Source organism: Sorex araneus, chromosome 2 (assembly GCF_027595985.1).
Source record: "Sorex araneus isolate mSorAra2 chromosome 2, mSorAra2.pri, whole genome shotgun sequence".
In the NCBI taxonomy this organism is placed as follows: domain Eukaryota; kingdom Metazoa; phylum Chordata; class Mammalia; order Eulipotyphla; family Soricidae; genus Sorex; species Sorex araneus.
Window position 1 is genome coordinate 274,864,650 of NC_073303.1, and position 17,497 is coordinate 274,882,146.

Genomic DNA, 17,497 nt, shown 5'->3' on the forward strand with positions numbered 1-17,497 from the left:
ACCACTCCCTGTCCCCCTGGTGCTTTTGCTTTGGGGGTCTTTTCTTTTTGTGTTTTGCTTGTTTGTTTTTTGGCCGTATCCCACTCATCCTGGAGTTGTGCTCCGGGACCACTCCCCGGCGGGGCTCTGGGGGGCCAAGTGGAGTGCCAGGGATGGAACCCGGGTCTGCCCTCAGTCCTGTCACTCCAGGCCCCTCCACTGGTGCTTCGGGGTTTACTCCGGTGGTCCTGGGGACTGTGTCGCGTTATGGATCTTACTAGACGCCACACATGGGCTCAGCCCTCTGAGCCGTCTTCCGGCTGGTTACTAGTTTAAAAAGGGGGAATAAAGGTTTTGTTTTGTTTTTTTGAGTCACACCCGGCTGTGCTCAGAGCTTACTCCTGGCGGCTTCCGCAGACGCAGACCGTATGGGGTGCTGGGGTTCAGACCCCGGTAGGCCAGTGCGTGGCACACGCCTCTCCCACCCGGCCCCCTGCACTGTCTCTCCAGCCACTCGCCCTTCAGAAATATTTTTAAGTCGTGTTTTGTCTTGCTCTCATGTCTTGAATGTCAGTCTGATCATAAACAAGTTCCATTTTCTTTGAAATCTATTTTGTGTCACTTCATGTCGTGGATGTAGTGAATCATCTCCGGGGCAACCGTTTTTAAACAACAGCGGTAACGCAGCAGTCCAAGAATCTGTCCCTGGCCCTCTGGCCTCGTCCAGCTCCGGGAGAGGGCGGGCTCTGTGTGATGAGGGGTCTCAGCAGCTTTGCAGATGTCGGAACTGTGCGCCTCAACAAGGGGAAAAGACCCTCGGGAAACTAAGCCGGATATATGAAAACTCCCATCAGATTTTCTCTTTTTTTCAAATGCCAGGCGGTTAAGTTAGTGCTCCTCGTTCCTCATTCACTCAACATCAACCCTCTCTCAGTATTGGTGGCTCTGCCCCATGCGTCTTCCAATACCAAGGTAAAGCCTTAGCGTGTTTTACCTTTTCCAGTAAAATGCCCTTCCCTCTCCCCATCATTCCTGAATTCCTTCCTCGACCAAAAATAATAACAAGAACAATAGTACGAGAAATGGCTTGAAACTTTCTCTCGTCACTCTTTTGCTTATTTATTTGGGGGATACTCCCTACCCAGTGCTCGGGGGACCATGCGGTGCCAGGGATCGAAGCTGGGGCTCGTATGCGTGAAGTGCACATTCTCCAGCCCTCTGAGCTGTCCCTTTGCTCCTGTTGTGTCGCTTTACTTGGTACTTGGTGGCCTGCTGCAGTGGCAGCGCCTGGATGGACGTAATCGTTGATCCAGTGAGAGCACTCGGAGTGCCGGTTGAATGTGCATCTCCTTGGGGGGGCGGCATAGTAGATGGACAGACCTGTAAGGTGTCTTCAGCCGCACAGGCCCTCAGAAGCACATACATGCGTGTCCACATACAGTGAGGTCAGAGGGCACAGTTTCATACGCAGACACACGTGTCATTTTCCCGTGAGAGGCCGTGGCTAGACCAGCTCTAATGGATCCACGGCCTCACTTTGCTTTCATGGTCCCTGGAGTTTTTCTGCGTTGTTTGGAGAGACTTGAGCAGGAAAAGCCACGACTCGGCTGCCGTGTGGACCCCACCCACATGGAGCTGACCAGGGTTTGATTACTTCCAGCCCGAGTGAGACGCTCTGTTGCGGGTAGTGTGAGTGGGTAGTTGATGGAGGCTGGGGGCGGGCAGTGCTCCCTGCTGTGTGCTCAGGGCTCTCTCCATCAGTGCTCGGGGGACCATGTGGCTTCAGGGTGGAACCCAGGACTTCCCGTGCAAAGCTCACATGCTCCGGCCTCGCGCCACCTCAGACCCCGTGGCGCCATTCCACGGTCACACCAGAGGGATGGAAACTTCGGTGCTGCTTCTTCTCAGTGAATCTCAGAAGAGGCGTTGAGCTCATTTCGCCCCGGGACCGTCCCTGATGGCCCGTGTGGGGTTGAGGGGACCGGTGATCATTTTGACTGGCTTTAATGTTTCGGATGTTTGCTGGGGCGTTCGACAGATTGCAACGAGGTGTTGGTGAAATAAATCCGTTCTAATAATTTGTTTTCTTTCTATGCTATCTTTTTTTTTTCTTTTTAGTGATAGAAAACGGGCTAGAGAATTAATAGACTCTGATTTTTCAGAAAGGTGAGTGTCAGTGTAAGTATTTTGGGGGGCCCGGCTGCCCTGACCCGACCCGCAGGACCACTGGGAGGTTTTTTCCCTCCACTCAGTCACTTTTCCACGGAGTTTCCGCCACTCTCATTTTGCACTGAGCATCCCTCAGTTACTACTCGAGCGGGGCTGGTGAGTGGGCCACCCTCCCAGTGCTCAGGGGCTGCTCCCGACCTTGTGCTCAGTGCTCTGGAGTCCAGGAAGAGGGATGGGCCCATCTGTAGCACCTAAGTGAGGAGCTGAGGGGGGGGCAGTAATTGGGGAGCACTGTGGCCAGGAGTCAGGGAGCAAAGCAAAGATGTGTGAGGGGCTGGAGCGGCCACACAGGCCGTGGGAGGAACTTGGTCGCAGGGAAACCCCGAGGTCCGCCTTGCACGGGCAGCGAAGGGGCTGGTTCTCAGGAGGCCGAGGCTGAGGGGAGTGTCCCGGGCTGGCCCCTGGGGAATGAGAAGGGTCGCAGGGAGGCTGAGCAGGATTCAGGGCGGGGGCAGGGGCGCTTGGTCTTTCTGCATGGGCAGTTGGGGGGTTATTGATGCCGGCTGCCTTCCTGACAGTAGTGCTCTGTAGGGGAAACTGAGTCTTACTTTGGACATGGACAGCTGAAGGTGATTATTGGGGACCAGAGAGATAAGTACAGCGGGCTGGGCTATCCCCAGCACGAATGTGGTCCCCTGGGCCCCAGTAGGAGTGATCCCTGAGCACTGCTGGGGGTGGCCTCGCCCCTCCCCCAATGCTCATACCCCCCCCCCAAAAAAAAAAAAAAGAAGTTTATTAACCAGAGAGATGGCTCGAGTGCGGGAGCACGTACGTAGCCTGTTCAAGGCCCCGAGTCTGATGCCTGGAACCGCTCACTCCTCTTCCTGAGTGAGGCCCTTTGGAAAAAACAGTAAATTTTCCATTAAAACTTTAAAGTGAAAAGAGGTGCTGGAGAGACGGAACGGGAAGGAAGGCTCTTGCCTTGCATGTCACTAACCCTGGTTGGGTATTTTTTGTTGTTGTTGTTGATGTTTTACATTATTCAATGGGCTACTTTTTTAAAAAAAAAATTATTTTCATAAGGTTGTTCACATTCATTGATTACATTCACTATTTCAACACCAGTCCCACCTCCGTTACCCCTTCCCACCACCATCCAAGCCTGCCTGCCAGGGGCAGATGCTGGGTAATTTATTTTCTCCTGCTGGTTATGAATGCTGTGTGTTATGCTACATACTTGCTTGTATTCTCTACATTCTCTGTCCCTCTCGGAGAGCCCGGCAAGCTATCAAGAGTATCCTGCCCACACGGCAGAGCCTGTCAAGTTCTCCATCACATATTCAATATGCCAAATACAGTAACAATAACGGGTCTCATTCCCCTGACCCTGAAAGAGCCTCTAATACGGCACCATTTGGAAGGATGAGTAAGGAGAGGCTGCCAAAATCTCAGGGCTGGGACAAATGGAGACGTGACTGGCGCCCTCTTGAGCAAATCTATGAACAACGGGATGACAGTGGTACCAGTGATTATTATGAATATCATGAGAGGCCACTTCTGGAATTCTAACATTGTAAATGGTGGGGTTGGAGCGATAGCACAGTGGGGAGGGTATTTGCCTTGTATGCAGCTGACCCAGGTTCGATTCCCGGCATCCCATATGGTCCCCTGAGCACCGCCAGGAGTAATTCCTGAGTGCAGAGCCAGGAGTGACCCCTGAGGATGAGAGGTGAGGTGCTTGCCTTGCATGCCGTCACCCCAGTTCCATCCCCACCACCACACACGTTCCTCCCCCACCGCACACTACCAGCGGCACTTCCTGAGCACAGAGCCAGAAAGAGCCCCTGAGTACTGCTGGGGGTGGCTGGCCCCAAGCACCCCCAAATAAATGGATGAGACCTAAACTGTAGGGAAAAAGATCAGCCCTGCCTTTGCTTCCTAGTCTCCTGCTTCTAAAGCACCATCTGCAAGCACGGAGTTGAGAGTTTGTACTTCCTGGCCCGAGTGCTTCTCTCCGAGAGACCCCACCCTCCTGCTCTGGGGGACTCAGATTCATCCCCTGCCCCGAAACTGCACTGATTATGAAAGTTGGTGTGTGACTACCTGTTGGTGTAGGAGGGAAACAGAAATCGTCACCCCGGGCCGGGTCCTGACGGGACGGAGGACGGACAGGGGGGTCAGAGCGCTCAGAGGGGCTCTGGGGGTCGGGTCCAGCAGTGGCACCATCTGGTTTGGGTTTTATTGTTGTTTTTCGGGCAGTGCTCAGGGGTTACTCCTGGCTCACTCCTGGCGGTGCTCGGGGGACCCTAGGGGCTGCCGGAGATTGAACCCTGACCGGCCGTGTGCAAAGCAGACCCTTGCCCGCTGTGCTGTGGCTCCAGCCCCGTGTCGCCGGCCCTTTGGCCCCTCACCTCCTCGGTCCCAGAGGAGGCCACCATGTCAGTCTGGCCGACAGCCTCTGTCGGAAAGCTGAGTGGCGGCTGGGGTTTCTGTCCTTCTCTGGCAAGCGCCCACACTGGCCTCCCGGCAGCCCCGCCCCTGCCCCCCGCCTGCCATTCCTTCATCTGTGCTCTATGCCTTGTTATTTAAGCAGGCGACTTTGTCTGTCCTGGTAGTTGCTTCCAGGACCCTGCATCTGTGGGACTCGTGCGGGTGGGTAGAGTTCTGAGCGGCTTTCTCCATTCTCTTGGGTGGTTCTGGTTTTTTGAGGGTTTTTTTTGGGGGGGGGTTGTTCTTGGTGTTTGTCTTTTTTGGGGGGATGGCTCACCCAGGAGTGCTCAGGGCTTACTCGTGTGCTTTTGGGTTGGCCCTGAGTGGGGCTCAGGGGGCCATACGGGATGCCAGGGGTCGAACCCAGATCAGCGGTGTGCATGGCAAGTGCCCTCCCTGCTGTGCTACGGCGCTGGGGATTTCTGTACCTCTTAACTCTCTCTTCCCCCTCATGTAGGTGCCTATCTAACTTAAAAGCTGTTGACTGTTATTAGGATGCTTCTTTGCGCGATCTCTGAACATTAGCGATCATGAACCCCCCAGCATTCTCTCATTCTGTATATATCTCAGACATCTGTCCTTATTGTTAGTGTCTTTTCTTTTTTTTTTTCCTATTTGGGCCACAGCCGGCCATGCTCAGGGGTTACTCCTGGCTCTGCGCTCAGGAATCACTCCTGGCAGTGCTCAGGGGACCACATGGGATGCCGGGAATCGAACCCAGGTCGGCTGCATGCAAGGCAAGCGACCCACCCACTGTGCCATCGCTCTGGCCCCAAGCCCATATCATAGCTTTAGCAGGTTGGAACAGCACCGAGAGAGAGTGAACAGGGCAGAAGCAGGAGCCTGACCCCAGGACGCCACGGTGAGGGGTTGGCTTGAGTGTATGGGCTGTGGCTCGGTGGTCAAAGCACTTGGTTTGTTTTCGGGTCACACCCAGCAGTGCTCAGGGCTTACTCTTGGCTTTGCACTCAGGAATCCCACTGTCCCGCTGTCCCCTAACGGGGACCATATGGGATGCCAGGGATCGAACCCAGGTGGGCCACATGCCTACCCACTGTCCAGTCGCTCTGACCCCTTGAGTGCATGACTTGAATTCACAACACGTGGGTAGGATTCGTGGCTCTTGTCCAAAGCCAAATAGAGATGGCTTAGGAGCATGGGGAGATGCACAGGGCCACAAGAAGTGGCAGGGCGCTCTGGGAGGGTGAGGAGGCAAGTTCGTGGCGACTCTTAAAGATCCAGGGACTAGGGCTAGAGCAATAACACAGTGGGGAGGGCATTTGCCTTGCACACGGCCAACCCAGGTTCGATTCCCAGCATCCCATATTGTCCCCCGAGCACCGCCCTGAGTGCAGAGCCAGGAGTAACCCCTGAGCATCACTGGGTGTGACCCAAAAAGAGAAAAAAAAAATCCAGGGACTCCTTGGAAAGATGAAAGTCGGGGTGTGGGTGCGCATTTCATGAAGGATTTCTTTGGAAGGGGAAATTGAATCGGGAGGGAAGAGCGACTCCGAGCTCGACAGAAGGAGGGCGCCCTGGGAAGTGTCCGTCCAGAGAAGCTGCGGAGCTGGGTGAACGCCTGCGCCTGCCTAGGCAAGCTCGAATCACGCACCCGGTCTGGGGAGTGTCCGGAACCCTTTTAGCGCGGCGTGATTCTGCCCGGGCCAGCGGTGTTGCAAAGGCGCCAGGAGTTTTTCATTTCCAGTAAGGCCGTGTAAGGAAATAAGAACGTTGGATTCAGCTTACTGTCTTCTGCCTCGCACCCGTTACCTCTCCCTGCTGCCGCTTTGCAGGCCAGTTCCTGCCCGTAGGGGTCGGGGGGGGCTTCAGCACTTGGGGGGGGGTGTAGAGGGAGGCTGAGCCTCGTCCAGAAAAGGCTGCTCCCGGCCCCAGGCTCCGAGCTCCCTCCCTCCCAGCGCTGCTTGGGGCCCGTGTGGTGTCAGGAATCAAACCCAGGGCGCTTGCATGCAGCACATGGACTCCTGAGCAATAGTGCAGCAGTGTGAGCTTGCCTTGCTCACAGCCGATGCGGGTTCGATCCCCGGCATCCCACGGCCCCGCGAGCAGGAGTAATTCCTGAGAGCAGAGCCAGGAGTAAGTTCTGCATATCTCCCGCTGTGGCTCCACGAAGCAAAGTGCTCTGGCCACTGGAGCCAGGAGAGAAAGAACGTGCAGGGGGAAAGCAGTCCGTCAGTCTCTAGAATTGACGCTTTGTACTTAACTTGGACCTGCCACACAGCTGTCTCCACCTCCTGCTCCCCAGCTCAAACCACTGGAAACACAGTTCTACCCTTTGCTTCTGAGTTCAGGGTCTTTTGGGTGCTTTTTGGTTTCGTTTCGTTTTGTTTTGTTTTTGGCATAGGGTTTGGCACACCCTTGCAGTGCTCAGGGCTTGCTTCTGGCTCCATGCTCAGAGATCACGGCTGGTCCGCTCGGCCTCCCGTACAGGGTAGTGAGGATCGGGATTCGTCCTCCAAGTGTGGCCATCACGTCTTGCCTGTCATTGGGTGACAGGTCTATCTACCCCGTGCCATGGCCCCCAGTTCATCCAGGTGGGAACAGACACAGGCTGCTGATCCTTTTTCAGGGCAGACTAATGCTCCACAGCATGGACCTGCCACCTTTCCTTTGTGCAGTCCTCTGGAAATCAACCCAGAGGATGCTCAGGCTGTGGCCCTCTCTGGGCGGTTGGTGACCAGCTGCCATGACCAGGATCTGTTTGAGATGCTGGTTTCTGTGATTCAGGCTGTTGGGTAGGATTCAGGCTATTGGCTTGTATGGTGGTTCTATGCTTCATTTTTCGAGGCCCCACCGTATTTTTGGGTAACTGCCCCAACGATCCCACACAGAGGGTCTTCTGCTTGCCTCGCCTCTTACACTCGATCTCTTTGGTGTTGGCTATAGTCTTCCCAGGAGGTGAGTGGGGGGTAGTAGCTTCCTGTGGTTTGGGCTTGGGTTTCCAGGCAGTAGTGACAGTGAGCAAATTTTAGGTACCTACTGGCCTCTGTGTTTGTGTGTGTGTGTGTGTGTGTGTGTGTGTGTGTGTGTGTGTGTCTGTCTGTCTGTCTGTCTGTCCGTGTGATGTCTGTTCACAAGGGCTGGGGACGTTGTTCAGTCCTCACCTGCCAGGTTCCATCCCTGACGCGGGAAGAAAACCATCTGTTGACAGCCGGGCCTGGCTCTCGGCTGCGTTCTCTGGCTTTTGCTGAGTTGATGGCGTCCACGTTTGGGAGGGTCCCACCTGGGCAGGTGCCGGGTGTGTCGGTGCTCGCTCCTGCCCCGCCAGGCGCGCTCCTACTGCCCCCTCCGCTCCTGACCTCGGGAAGCTTCCCCTGCCCTCTGCCCGCGTCGTGTTGCCTAGACCGGGGCACTAACGCTTGCTGGGTTAGAAGGAGCCTCCTGGTGTCGCCTCTGCGTCCTCCAAGACCCGCTGAGGGAAAGGATTTGTCTCTCTGGTTTTTTTTTGTTTGTTTGTTTCTGGTTTTTTTTTTTTTCTTTCAGGCCCCGTTAGGGTTTTTTTTTTTGTTTCTGTTTTTTGCTTTTTGGGTCACACCCAGCGATGCTCAGGGGTTACTCCTGGCTTTGCACTCAGGAATTACCCCTGGCAGTGCTTGGGGGACCATATGGGATGCCAGGGATCGAACCCGGGTCGGCCGAGTGCAAGGAAAACGCCCTACCCGCTGTGCTATCGATCCGGCCCCAGCCCCGTTAGTTTTTGGCAAATAGTTGATACCCAGAGATCGGAATAAAACCGAGTCCCTAAAGATTCAACCAATCATCACTTAGACACTTGGCGAGTGCTCAGCATGAAACAATTCTGATTTTCTTCTGGTTTGGGGGTCACACTTGGCAGTGCTCAGTGGTTATTCTCCTGGCTCTGCACCCAGGAATTACTCCCAGGGGACCATGTGGGATGCCGGGGATTGAACCCCGCTTGGCCATGTGTGAGGCCAACATCCTCCCCGATTTACTATCTCTCCAGCGTGAGACACTTGGGCACGCGCACTCAGTGTCTTGTCTCTTCGCCCCCTCGAATGTTCTTTATAAACTCGTGAATCCAGCGCAGACCACCAGTATCTCACACTTAAATGTCCTTGAACTCAACTGGCAGTGCTGGCTTCCGTGTGGGGGTAGTTACTAACAACTGCATTAATTTAATTCAGGTAACTGAAGGCATGGATTCATTAGTTTGGGTTGGGTTGGACCACATCATCGCGGTGCTTGGGACCGTGTGCAACTAGGGCTGGAGCCCAGGAGTCCCACATAAAGACCCTTTGAGCTGTTTCCCAGGCCCTGAAGCGTCCCTCCTGCCAGGGGCCGCCATTGCCCAGGGCGTAAATGGAACACAGGAACCGCGGCACGCTGCGTCTCCGAGAGACGGGCCTGCTCGGTGCGCCTTGTCCAGGAGGGAGACTCCGGCGCAGGCTTCTGTCTGCTCTTCCGCCCCAGATTAATCCCGGGGGTGGGATGAGGGTCCGTTAGGAAGAAATCTCCCTCTCCGCGGCTGTCTAGCAGAGAGAGCTCTTAGCTTCTTAGCTTTGTTACGTCAGAATTCATCAAGTTTATTAAGTCAAGTTCAAAGCCTTGGTCAGGAGCGAGAGACGGCCCAGGGGCTGGAGAACAGGCCCCGCATTCTCAAGGCCCAGTGCCCCCCCGCCCCCACCCTCCTGCCCAGAACCCAGGCCTCTCGCGTCCCCCCAGGTGTGACCCTGATGGCCCCTGACGCCCGGGCCAGGCAGCCCACTCCCAGGCACTGACTCATCCGCTCCTTGGGCCTCGTGTTCCCCAGAGGGGCACCAGGCTCGCTGGATATTGCTTGGGAGACAGACAAACGGACATGTGCACACACACACACGCACACACCAGGTTCCCTCCCCCCCCATTTTCATATCTAATTTTAAAAATTCCACTTGAACTAATATTTTATTTGTTTTGGGGTTAGGTTTTGGGTTTGCTCAGAGCTTACTTGGCTCACTCCCAGCTGTGCACTCAGAGAGCACTCCTGGCTCTGTGCTCAGGGCTGACTCCTGGCTCTGTGCTCAGGGCTCACTCCTGGCTCTGTGCTCAGGGCTCACTCCTGGCTCTGTGCTCAGGGCTCACTCCTGGCTCTGTGCTCAGGGCTCACTCCTGGCTTTGTGCTCAGGGCTGACTCCTGGCTCTGTGCTCAGGGCTGACTCCTGGATCTCTGCTCAGGGCTCACTCCTGGCTCTGTGCTCAGAGGTCATTCATGGAGTTGTGGGGATGAAATCCCCCGTGTGCAAGCCAAGCTCTTTATCCGCTGTACAATCGTTCCAGCCCCTGAAACAAAATTTTAAATGATTGTCATCTCACAGTATTTTAAGGGTTTTAATGTTAAAGACAGTTTGTCTTTTTTTTCTTAAGGATGATGGAATATAATCGTGTTTCCTCTTTTAGTAAACGAAGCAAAAAAGGAGATAAAAATGGAAAGGGCTTGAGACATTTTTCCATGAAAGTGTGTGAGAAAGTTCAGCGGAAAGGGACAACTTCGTACAATGAAGTCGCCGACGAACTGGTGTCAGAATTCACCAATTCGAACAACCACTTGGCAGCCGATTCGGTAGGTGGACCGCGAACTTGACCCTGACCCTGAACGAAGAAGCTGTAGTACTTTCCAGGTTGCCGGGCACTGAGGGGGTCTCAGACGGGCTGGGGGCTCTGACTTCTTTATCTGAGCGTTTCGTAGTATCTGTTGGGATTTTGGGGGTAAGAAGCAAGATCAGGGCTTTTGTGGTTTTTTTTTGTTGTTGTTCGTGTTTTATTTTTAAAAGCAAGAAAGTTTTTATCGAGACTTAATAAGAAAGATGTGAGGGGGGAGAGAGAGGGGAGAGGAACGGGCTGGCGAGAGAACACGGGCTGTCCAGAGCGGAAATAGCCAAAGAAACGCAGAGACAGGCACGACGTGAAGAACGTGATCAAGGAAGGATGTCGGGGCTGGAGCGATAGCACAGCGGGGAGGGCGTTTGCCTTGCACGCAGCCGACCCGGGTTCAATTCCCAGCATCCCATAGGGTCCTGTGAGCACCACCAGGAGTAACCACTGTGCATCACAGGGTGTGAACCAGAAAGGAAAAAAAAAGGAAGAACGTGGGCTTTAAGAGCAAGCTTGGGTTCATCTCGTCTGGGTTTTTGTTTGTTTGTTTGTTTGTTTTGTTTTTTGGGAGGGCCATACCTGGCGTGCTCGGGGTTACTCCTGACTCTGCTCAAGAGTCACTCCTGGCAGTGCTCGGGGGACCATCTGGGTAGCTGGGGATCGAACCTGCGTTGGCTGCATGCCACGCAAGCACCCTCCCCGCTATGCCGTCGCCCTGGCCATAAAGCAGAGTAGTCCGGATTGACTCTCACTGGAAGGACGTGCGGGCGGGGAGCTGGGCGGGCCCCGCCTCGGCCTCCATCTGCTCCTGTCACAGGGGCCGATGACGGAACCCCTCAAAGGTCTCGCTCAACGAAAATATTTTTTAGCAGGCTTATGACCAGAAGAATATCAGGCGGAGAGTCTATGACGCTCTCAACGTGCTCATGGCCATGAACATCATCTCCAAGGAGAAGAAAGAAATCAAGTGGATCGGGCTGCCCACCAACTCCGCGCAGGAGTGCCAGAACCTGGAGGTGAGCTGCCGGGCCCACCTGCCTCGGGGCCTTTGCACTTACCCCACGGCCACACGATACCAGAGCACTCCCGTGGTTTCTCCATCCTACTTCACGTCTTATTCATTTTTTTAATTTAGCTGTTGATTTTGGGGCCACACCTAGCCCTTATTTCAGTTTTTTTTGTTTTTTGTTTGGGGGCCACGTCCGGCAATGCTCCGGGCTCACTCCTGGTGGGGCCCAGGGGACCATGTGGGATGCCTGTGAAGAATGTGATTGAGGAATGGGGGTGGAACCCGGGTGGGCCGGGTGCGAGACTCGTGCCCCCCTACTGTCCCCTCTCTCCGGCCCTCTGCTTCACACGCTGGCTCTCCTGATGCTGAAATGGAAGAAACTTTACCGGGATAGTCTGATTCGCTTCTTTTTTATTTGGTTGGGTGGCTTGGAGCCGTGCTGGGTGCTCAGGGGTCACTCATTTCTGGAAGAGGGCAGGGCACTGACCATTTGGGGTGCCAGGGATCGAACCTGGGTTGGCTGCATGCAAGTCAAAGTGTCCTGCCCTCTGGACTATCTCTCTAGCCCCAGACTCAAATGTCTCCCACCCAACCCCCCATTTCAGAAGGTATTTATTGTTGTTGTTGGCCGTACCTGACAGTTTTTAGGGGTGCCCTGGCAATGCTTGGGGCTTCCCACATACAAAAAAATTTTTTTTGTTTTTTTAATTTAAGTATTTGCCTTTTTTTTTTTTTTGAGGTACTGTCCACATGCAAAAGCATTTGCTCCAACCCTTTGATCTGTCTCTCCAGTCTCCACCTAATAAATTTTCAGTTTATTATTGTACTATTAATAATTTGGGGGAGGCTCATATAAAAGAAACAGTACTGTATGGGACAGAGAGATTGGCTCATTGGATCAAGCTTGCGTTGAAATGTCACCTTTTTCTCCAGAACCGGTGGCAGCAGGATGATTTATCATGTCTTTGTGAGAACAGAGGGTAGATTGACCTGCAAGCGAAGGAATGTTTTTGGCTTGGGTTTTCTGTTCTAGTGTGTGGGGGAGGGGGGTTGTTTTCGTTTTGTGGGGGACGCACCTGGCTATGCCCAGGGCTTACTCTGGTTCTGCCTATGGTCCCTCTAGCACCTCCCGGAGTGAAACCTGAGCATCCCCAGTGTCCCCCAAATACCTCCCCCCACCAAAAAAGAGGAGAAAAGTGTTCTGTTGACTGTTACTTCTTTTTTTTTCCTTTTTTTTTTTTTTGCTTTTTGGGTCACGCCCAGCAACACACAGGGGATACTCCTGGCTCTGCACTCAGGAATTATTCCTGGCGAATTATTCCTGGCGGTGCTCGGGGGACCGTATGGGATGCCCCCAAGGCTAACGCCCCACCCACTGTACTCTCACTCCATCCCTGTTACTTTTTTTTTTTTTTCTTTTTGGGTCACACCCGGCGATGCACAGGGGTTACTCCTGGCTCTGCACTCAGGAATTACCCCTGGCGGTGCTCAGGGGACCATATGGGATGCTGGGAATCGAACCCGGGTCGGCCGCATGCAAGGCAAACGCCCTACCCACTGTGCTATTGCTCCAGACCCCTGTTACTAACTTTTGTCCCCACAGCCCGTGAGGAACTGGGCCTCCCTCCGATAAACTGAGGTAAACTGAGGCCCAGTAACTGGCTTCTGTCGAGTTGTCAGAGCGAGGAAAGTTGTTGGAGGCCGGGCGTTGGTCCCACACGCCATGCGGGAACTGTCTGCTGAGTGTCTGGGCCCGTGTCCTAGGGGTTCAACTGCATCTGGATTCCTGGAGGGGGAACAGCCTCCGGGCCCCAGGACCGTGTCTGGAGCTGGGCTGGATTCTGGAAGGGCAGCCCCCAGAGTAGGCCCTGGACAGGGCTGGAGGCTGCCTCTCCCCCAGAGAACTCGCGCCTAAGTGCTCGTCCCAGTCGCAACCCTGCTGGCCGGGGGCACCGTCACTGTGCCCCCTGCCCTGCAGACCGCCCGGCCCACACCCCTCTCCTCTGTCCCTGCCCGGCAGATCGAGAAGCAACGGCGGATAGAGCGGATAAAGCAGAAGCGGGCCCAGCTGCAAGAACTCCTTCTGCAGGTAAAGCCCCGAGGGTGGGTGCTTGGGCCTGCGGAGACCCCCGGGGACCCCTGGGCTGCTGCCCACCCCCTGCTCAGGCCTGTCCTGGCCTGTGCAGCAGTCTCTGCGGCCTCTCATGCACGCGCATTCCGGCCTGCACCGGCTGAAGTGTTCCCGAACCCGAGACTCTCGGAAGGCCCTCTGGGGGCAGGGGGGCTCCATGGAAACGCACACTTCCGCCCCTCCTGGGCTCCGGAACCACGGGCCCCCGTCTGGACATGGGGTGACGTCAGCCTCCTTCTCTGTGGCCGGGTTTCCCTTCAGAATGGATTTATTGAGTTGGCTCCTTCGAAACCTTTGTTTTTTAATTTATTAATTTATTTATTTATTTGCTTATTCTTTCTGGGTCACACCTGGCTCTGTGGTTCCTCCTGGCTCTGCACTCAGGAATTACTCCTGGCAGTGCTCGGGGAACCATATAGGATGCTGGGAATCGAACCTGGGTCGGCTGCGTGCAAGGCAAATGCCGTACCCGCTGTGCTATCACTCCAGCCCCTCAATCTTTTTTGGGGGGTGTCAGGGTGTGACTTCCTTTCTTTTAGAGCAGGGCTGGAGTTCAAAGGTTGCACCACCGTTGGCGGTGCTCAGGGCTTACTCCTGGCTCTGGGCTCAGTGTCACCCCGGGGCTCAAACCAGGGCCAGCTGCATGCAAGGCCGTACTTACATCTGTCCGGCCCCCTGGGCTTTGAATTTTGTGCTTTCCTCGGAAATGATTTCTGGGGCCAGGGAGATACTGTGTAGGGCCAAGGAGTTTGTCTCGCACGCTGCGGAGCCTGGTTCCATCCCTGACACTCTGTGGCAACCCCTAGGGGTCAATCCTGAGCGCGAAGCCAGGAATAGTTCCCTGAGTTCCGTAAAAATAGTATTCCAGAAACTCTGCTATGAATAACTGTGTAATTCATGGTGCCTTAAGAAAAAAAATAAATAAACAAATTATGCCACAAAAATTTAAAATAGAGAAAAAGAAGAGATTATTTTCACAAGGAGCACAAAGAAATAAGTGTGGATGGAGGAGCAGAGGAAGGGAAAAAGGTGGGGACCCAGGAAGGGTTAAAGCGGCTCGTTGCTGGAACAGACACCGGCAAGGCGGTGGGCGCTGGGAAGCGGGGTGCGGGCTCTTAATTCACCCCCTCAGTGTCGGCAGGGGCACCTTGGCTCCCAAGACCCTGACCATAGTTGGCCATCGCGGGGTTGCCATGGTAACTGAACCATCCTGATGCCCTGGGGCATGGGTTTGGTTTTCCATCAGTCTTAGGAGCCTGAGTCCTCAGCAGTCAGGCTGGCCTGCTCCTGCTCACCCGGTTATAACAGAGACAGCACAGCGGGGGGCGGGGGGCACTTGCCTGTTTGATCCCCTGCACCGCATTTAGCACCTCGACCCCACCAGGCATGAGCCCTGAGCACAGAGCCAGGAGTTATCCCTGAGCACCGCTGGGTGTGGCCCCAAGACCAAATAAAATCAAAGATACGATAGAGCGGGAGGGCCTTTGCCTTGCACCTGGCCGACCTGAGTTTGGTCCCGGCATCCCATATGGTCCCCAAAGCCCTGCCAGGAGTGATCCCTGAGCACAGAGCCAGGAGAAGCCCCCGAGCATCACCAAGTATCCCCCTTCTTCCCTCCCCCCCCCCAAAAAAAAATAAAAGGAGAGCGAGCTTTCTTTATGCCGGGCACATAAAAGCGAGGCGAAAATCTCTCCTTGTCTTAGACTTGGCCACAGTGTTGGTCTGCTGATGTTTTCTTTAAAACTAGGGACCTCGGGGCCAGAGACACGGGACAGCGGTAGGGCCCTTGTCTTGCACACGGCTGACCCAGGTTTGATCCCAGGCACTGCATATGGTCCACGAGTCCCTCTAGGAGGGACCCCTCGAGTAAGGCCGGAGCACTGCCGGCTGTGGCCCCTGAGTCAGCAGTAAACCATAATAAATAAACTCAGGGTCCGCTTGCGGGGCCCGCTTCCCCCCCAGGCAAATGCCCTCTCCGCTTCCGCTCTCTTCTGTGCTTGGGGGCCACGCCTGGCAGTGCTCGGGGCTGACTCCTGGCTCTGTGCTCAGGGATCACTCCTGGCACACTCCAGGGGGTGGGGGGGGGTGCGGGCAGTGTATGAGGTCGGGGATTGAACCCATGTGTGCAAGGCCAGCACCCTCCCCACAGCACTCAGTGCTGACTCCTGGCTCTGTGCTCAGGGGTCACTCCTGGCAGACTCTGGGGGGACCGTATAAGGTCGGAGGTTGAACCCATGCGTGCAAGGCCAGCACCCTCCCCACAGTGCTCAGTGCTGACTCCTGGCTCTGTGCTCAGGGGTCACTCTTGGCAGGCTCGGGGGCGCCGTATGGAATGTCAGGGAACGAACTTGTGCATTCAAGGCCAGCTCCCTCCCCGCCGTCCTGTCACTCCACCCTCCCCCCCGCCAACGTGCTCCCCTGAAGGCCCCTGTCTCGCCTCCCGTCCTCCGCGCCCACACCCGCCCTCCACCACCTTCTTCTTTGGACAGCAAATCGCCTTCAAAAACCTGGTCCAGAGGAATCGGCAGAACGAGCACCAGAACCAGGGCCCGCCGGCGCTGAACTCCACCATCCAGCTCCCGTTCATCATCATCAACACGAGCCGGAAGACGGTCATCGACTGCAGCATCTCCAGTGACAAGTGAGCGGGGGCAGGGGGTGTCCTGGCCCAGGAGGGTGCCCCAATCGGAAAGGGCCCAGATGGGGGCGGTCTCTCCGCCATGTGGGCGGGTCGGGCTTCCTCTCCTTAGCGACGGGTGAAGGGACTCGGGACTCGAACACCCGCCCTGTGCTTTTGCTCTGGTGGTGCTCGGGGCCGACTCCCGAGTCTGTGCTCAGAAGGGGTCACTCCTGACAGTGCTTGGGGGTCATACGCAGTGAGGGGTGACTGCGTTCCACCCCTTGGGCCCCCCGCCTGCGGTGTCGCTCACAACAGCCAGAGAGACAAACACGGACTGACGAACGGCCGAAGGAGACTTGCAGATGGGTGTGTCACACACACATTTCCCGCGTGGCGACTTCCTTTGTGCCAGCAGAACAGGCAGCCCAGCCACATCACGGCCCTGGTGCTGGACCCGGTGGCTCTGGGGCTGAGTCTGGTTCTCATTCAGGGTCGGCACGAGCTTCTCTGCCCCCTGTAATCCTTGGGCGCCTCCCCCCTTCTTCTGCCCCCTCCTCCCCTCCTCCGCCCGCACCGCCATGCGGGTCCCTCCGAGAGACGGCGCCAAAGCAAACCAAGACAGCCTGGCAGGACCCAGCCCGCCCCAAGACCTCGGTGGCTGCTGTCACCACGACTTGGTCACCAGGCAGCAGGCATTTTGGAACGGCTGGCGCATGGCGGGCCGGCAGGGTCAGGCGTGCCGAGCTGCGTCATGCCCCCTGCATGGTTAGCTGTGCAGAACGGGCTCCGCAGAGCACGGTGTTCTGTGCACACACACGGCGGGCCGGTCTCCAGCAGCGAGTGGGCGGCTCTGCGGGGCCCAGGGCCAGGCGAAACGGAGACACTCGGGGGATGAGCTCACGCATGGGACCCGAACCAGGCAGACTCTCAGGCCCAGAATCTGACGTGGAGGCCGGAGCCACAGGACTCTGGGCGACAAAGGCTGATCCCACTTCAGCCCCCTGCTACTACATACCCCGGGGCCCCGCCAGGAGTGGCCCAAACCCACCCGAACCCGCCCCCTTCCGTTAATAATATGGCATCCACCAAAGGAAGAACCAGGAGCCAGAATTTGATTTTTTTTAAAGCACTGGCTAAGATTCCAAAGGTTTCCTTCCAGCACTCTTGGGCTTATCGCCCCTTTCTGGAGCCCTGTAAAAATCTGTCTTCTCGAAGCAGACAGACAGAGGCACCCCTCAGTGGCGCCCCCGTCATCACAGGCGGTATCAGGCACTTTGGGAAACAAGAAATGAAGGCTGGGCAGATTCGGAGTTGAGGGTGCATGATTTTGGTCTTTCCTCCAGCTCTGCGGTTTCCGATCTGTAGCTTAGAAAAGAGGGCAATTTGGGTACCCCGAAGTCTTCTTTCTCCCCCCGTGAAGTGTCACTCTACTTTTTTTTTTTTTTTTTTTTTTGGTTTTTGGGTCACACCCGGCGATGCACAGGGGTTA

The 17,497-nt window shown here is 55.6% G+C and overlaps 1 protein-coding gene across 8 annotated transcripts in view; it reads left to right on the plus strand.

The window, feature by feature from the left end:
* Positions 1-17,497, plus strand: part of TFDP2 (transcription factor Dp-2) — a 138,575-nt gene that overhangs the window by 118,312 nt on the left and 2,766 nt on the right. For 4 of the 8 annotated variants that reach the window (XM_055125710.1, XM_055125708.1, XM_055125712.1 and 1 more), the window contains 5 exons: positions 2,098-2,145; positions 10,054-10,216; positions 11,118-11,264; positions 13,278-13,346; positions 15,878-16,029. In XM_055125710.1, the coding sequence (XP_054981685.1) occupies positions 2,098-2,145; positions 10,054-10,216; positions 11,118-11,264; positions 13,278-13,346; positions 15,878-16,029 (579 nt within the window). The remainder of the gene's footprint in view (positions 1-2,097; positions 2,146-10,053; positions 10,217-11,117; positions 11,265-13,277; positions 13,347-15,877; positions 16,030-17,497) is intronic. The other 4 variants (XM_055125709.1, XM_055125706.1, XM_055125713.1 and 1 more) reach the window with 2 other exon arrangements.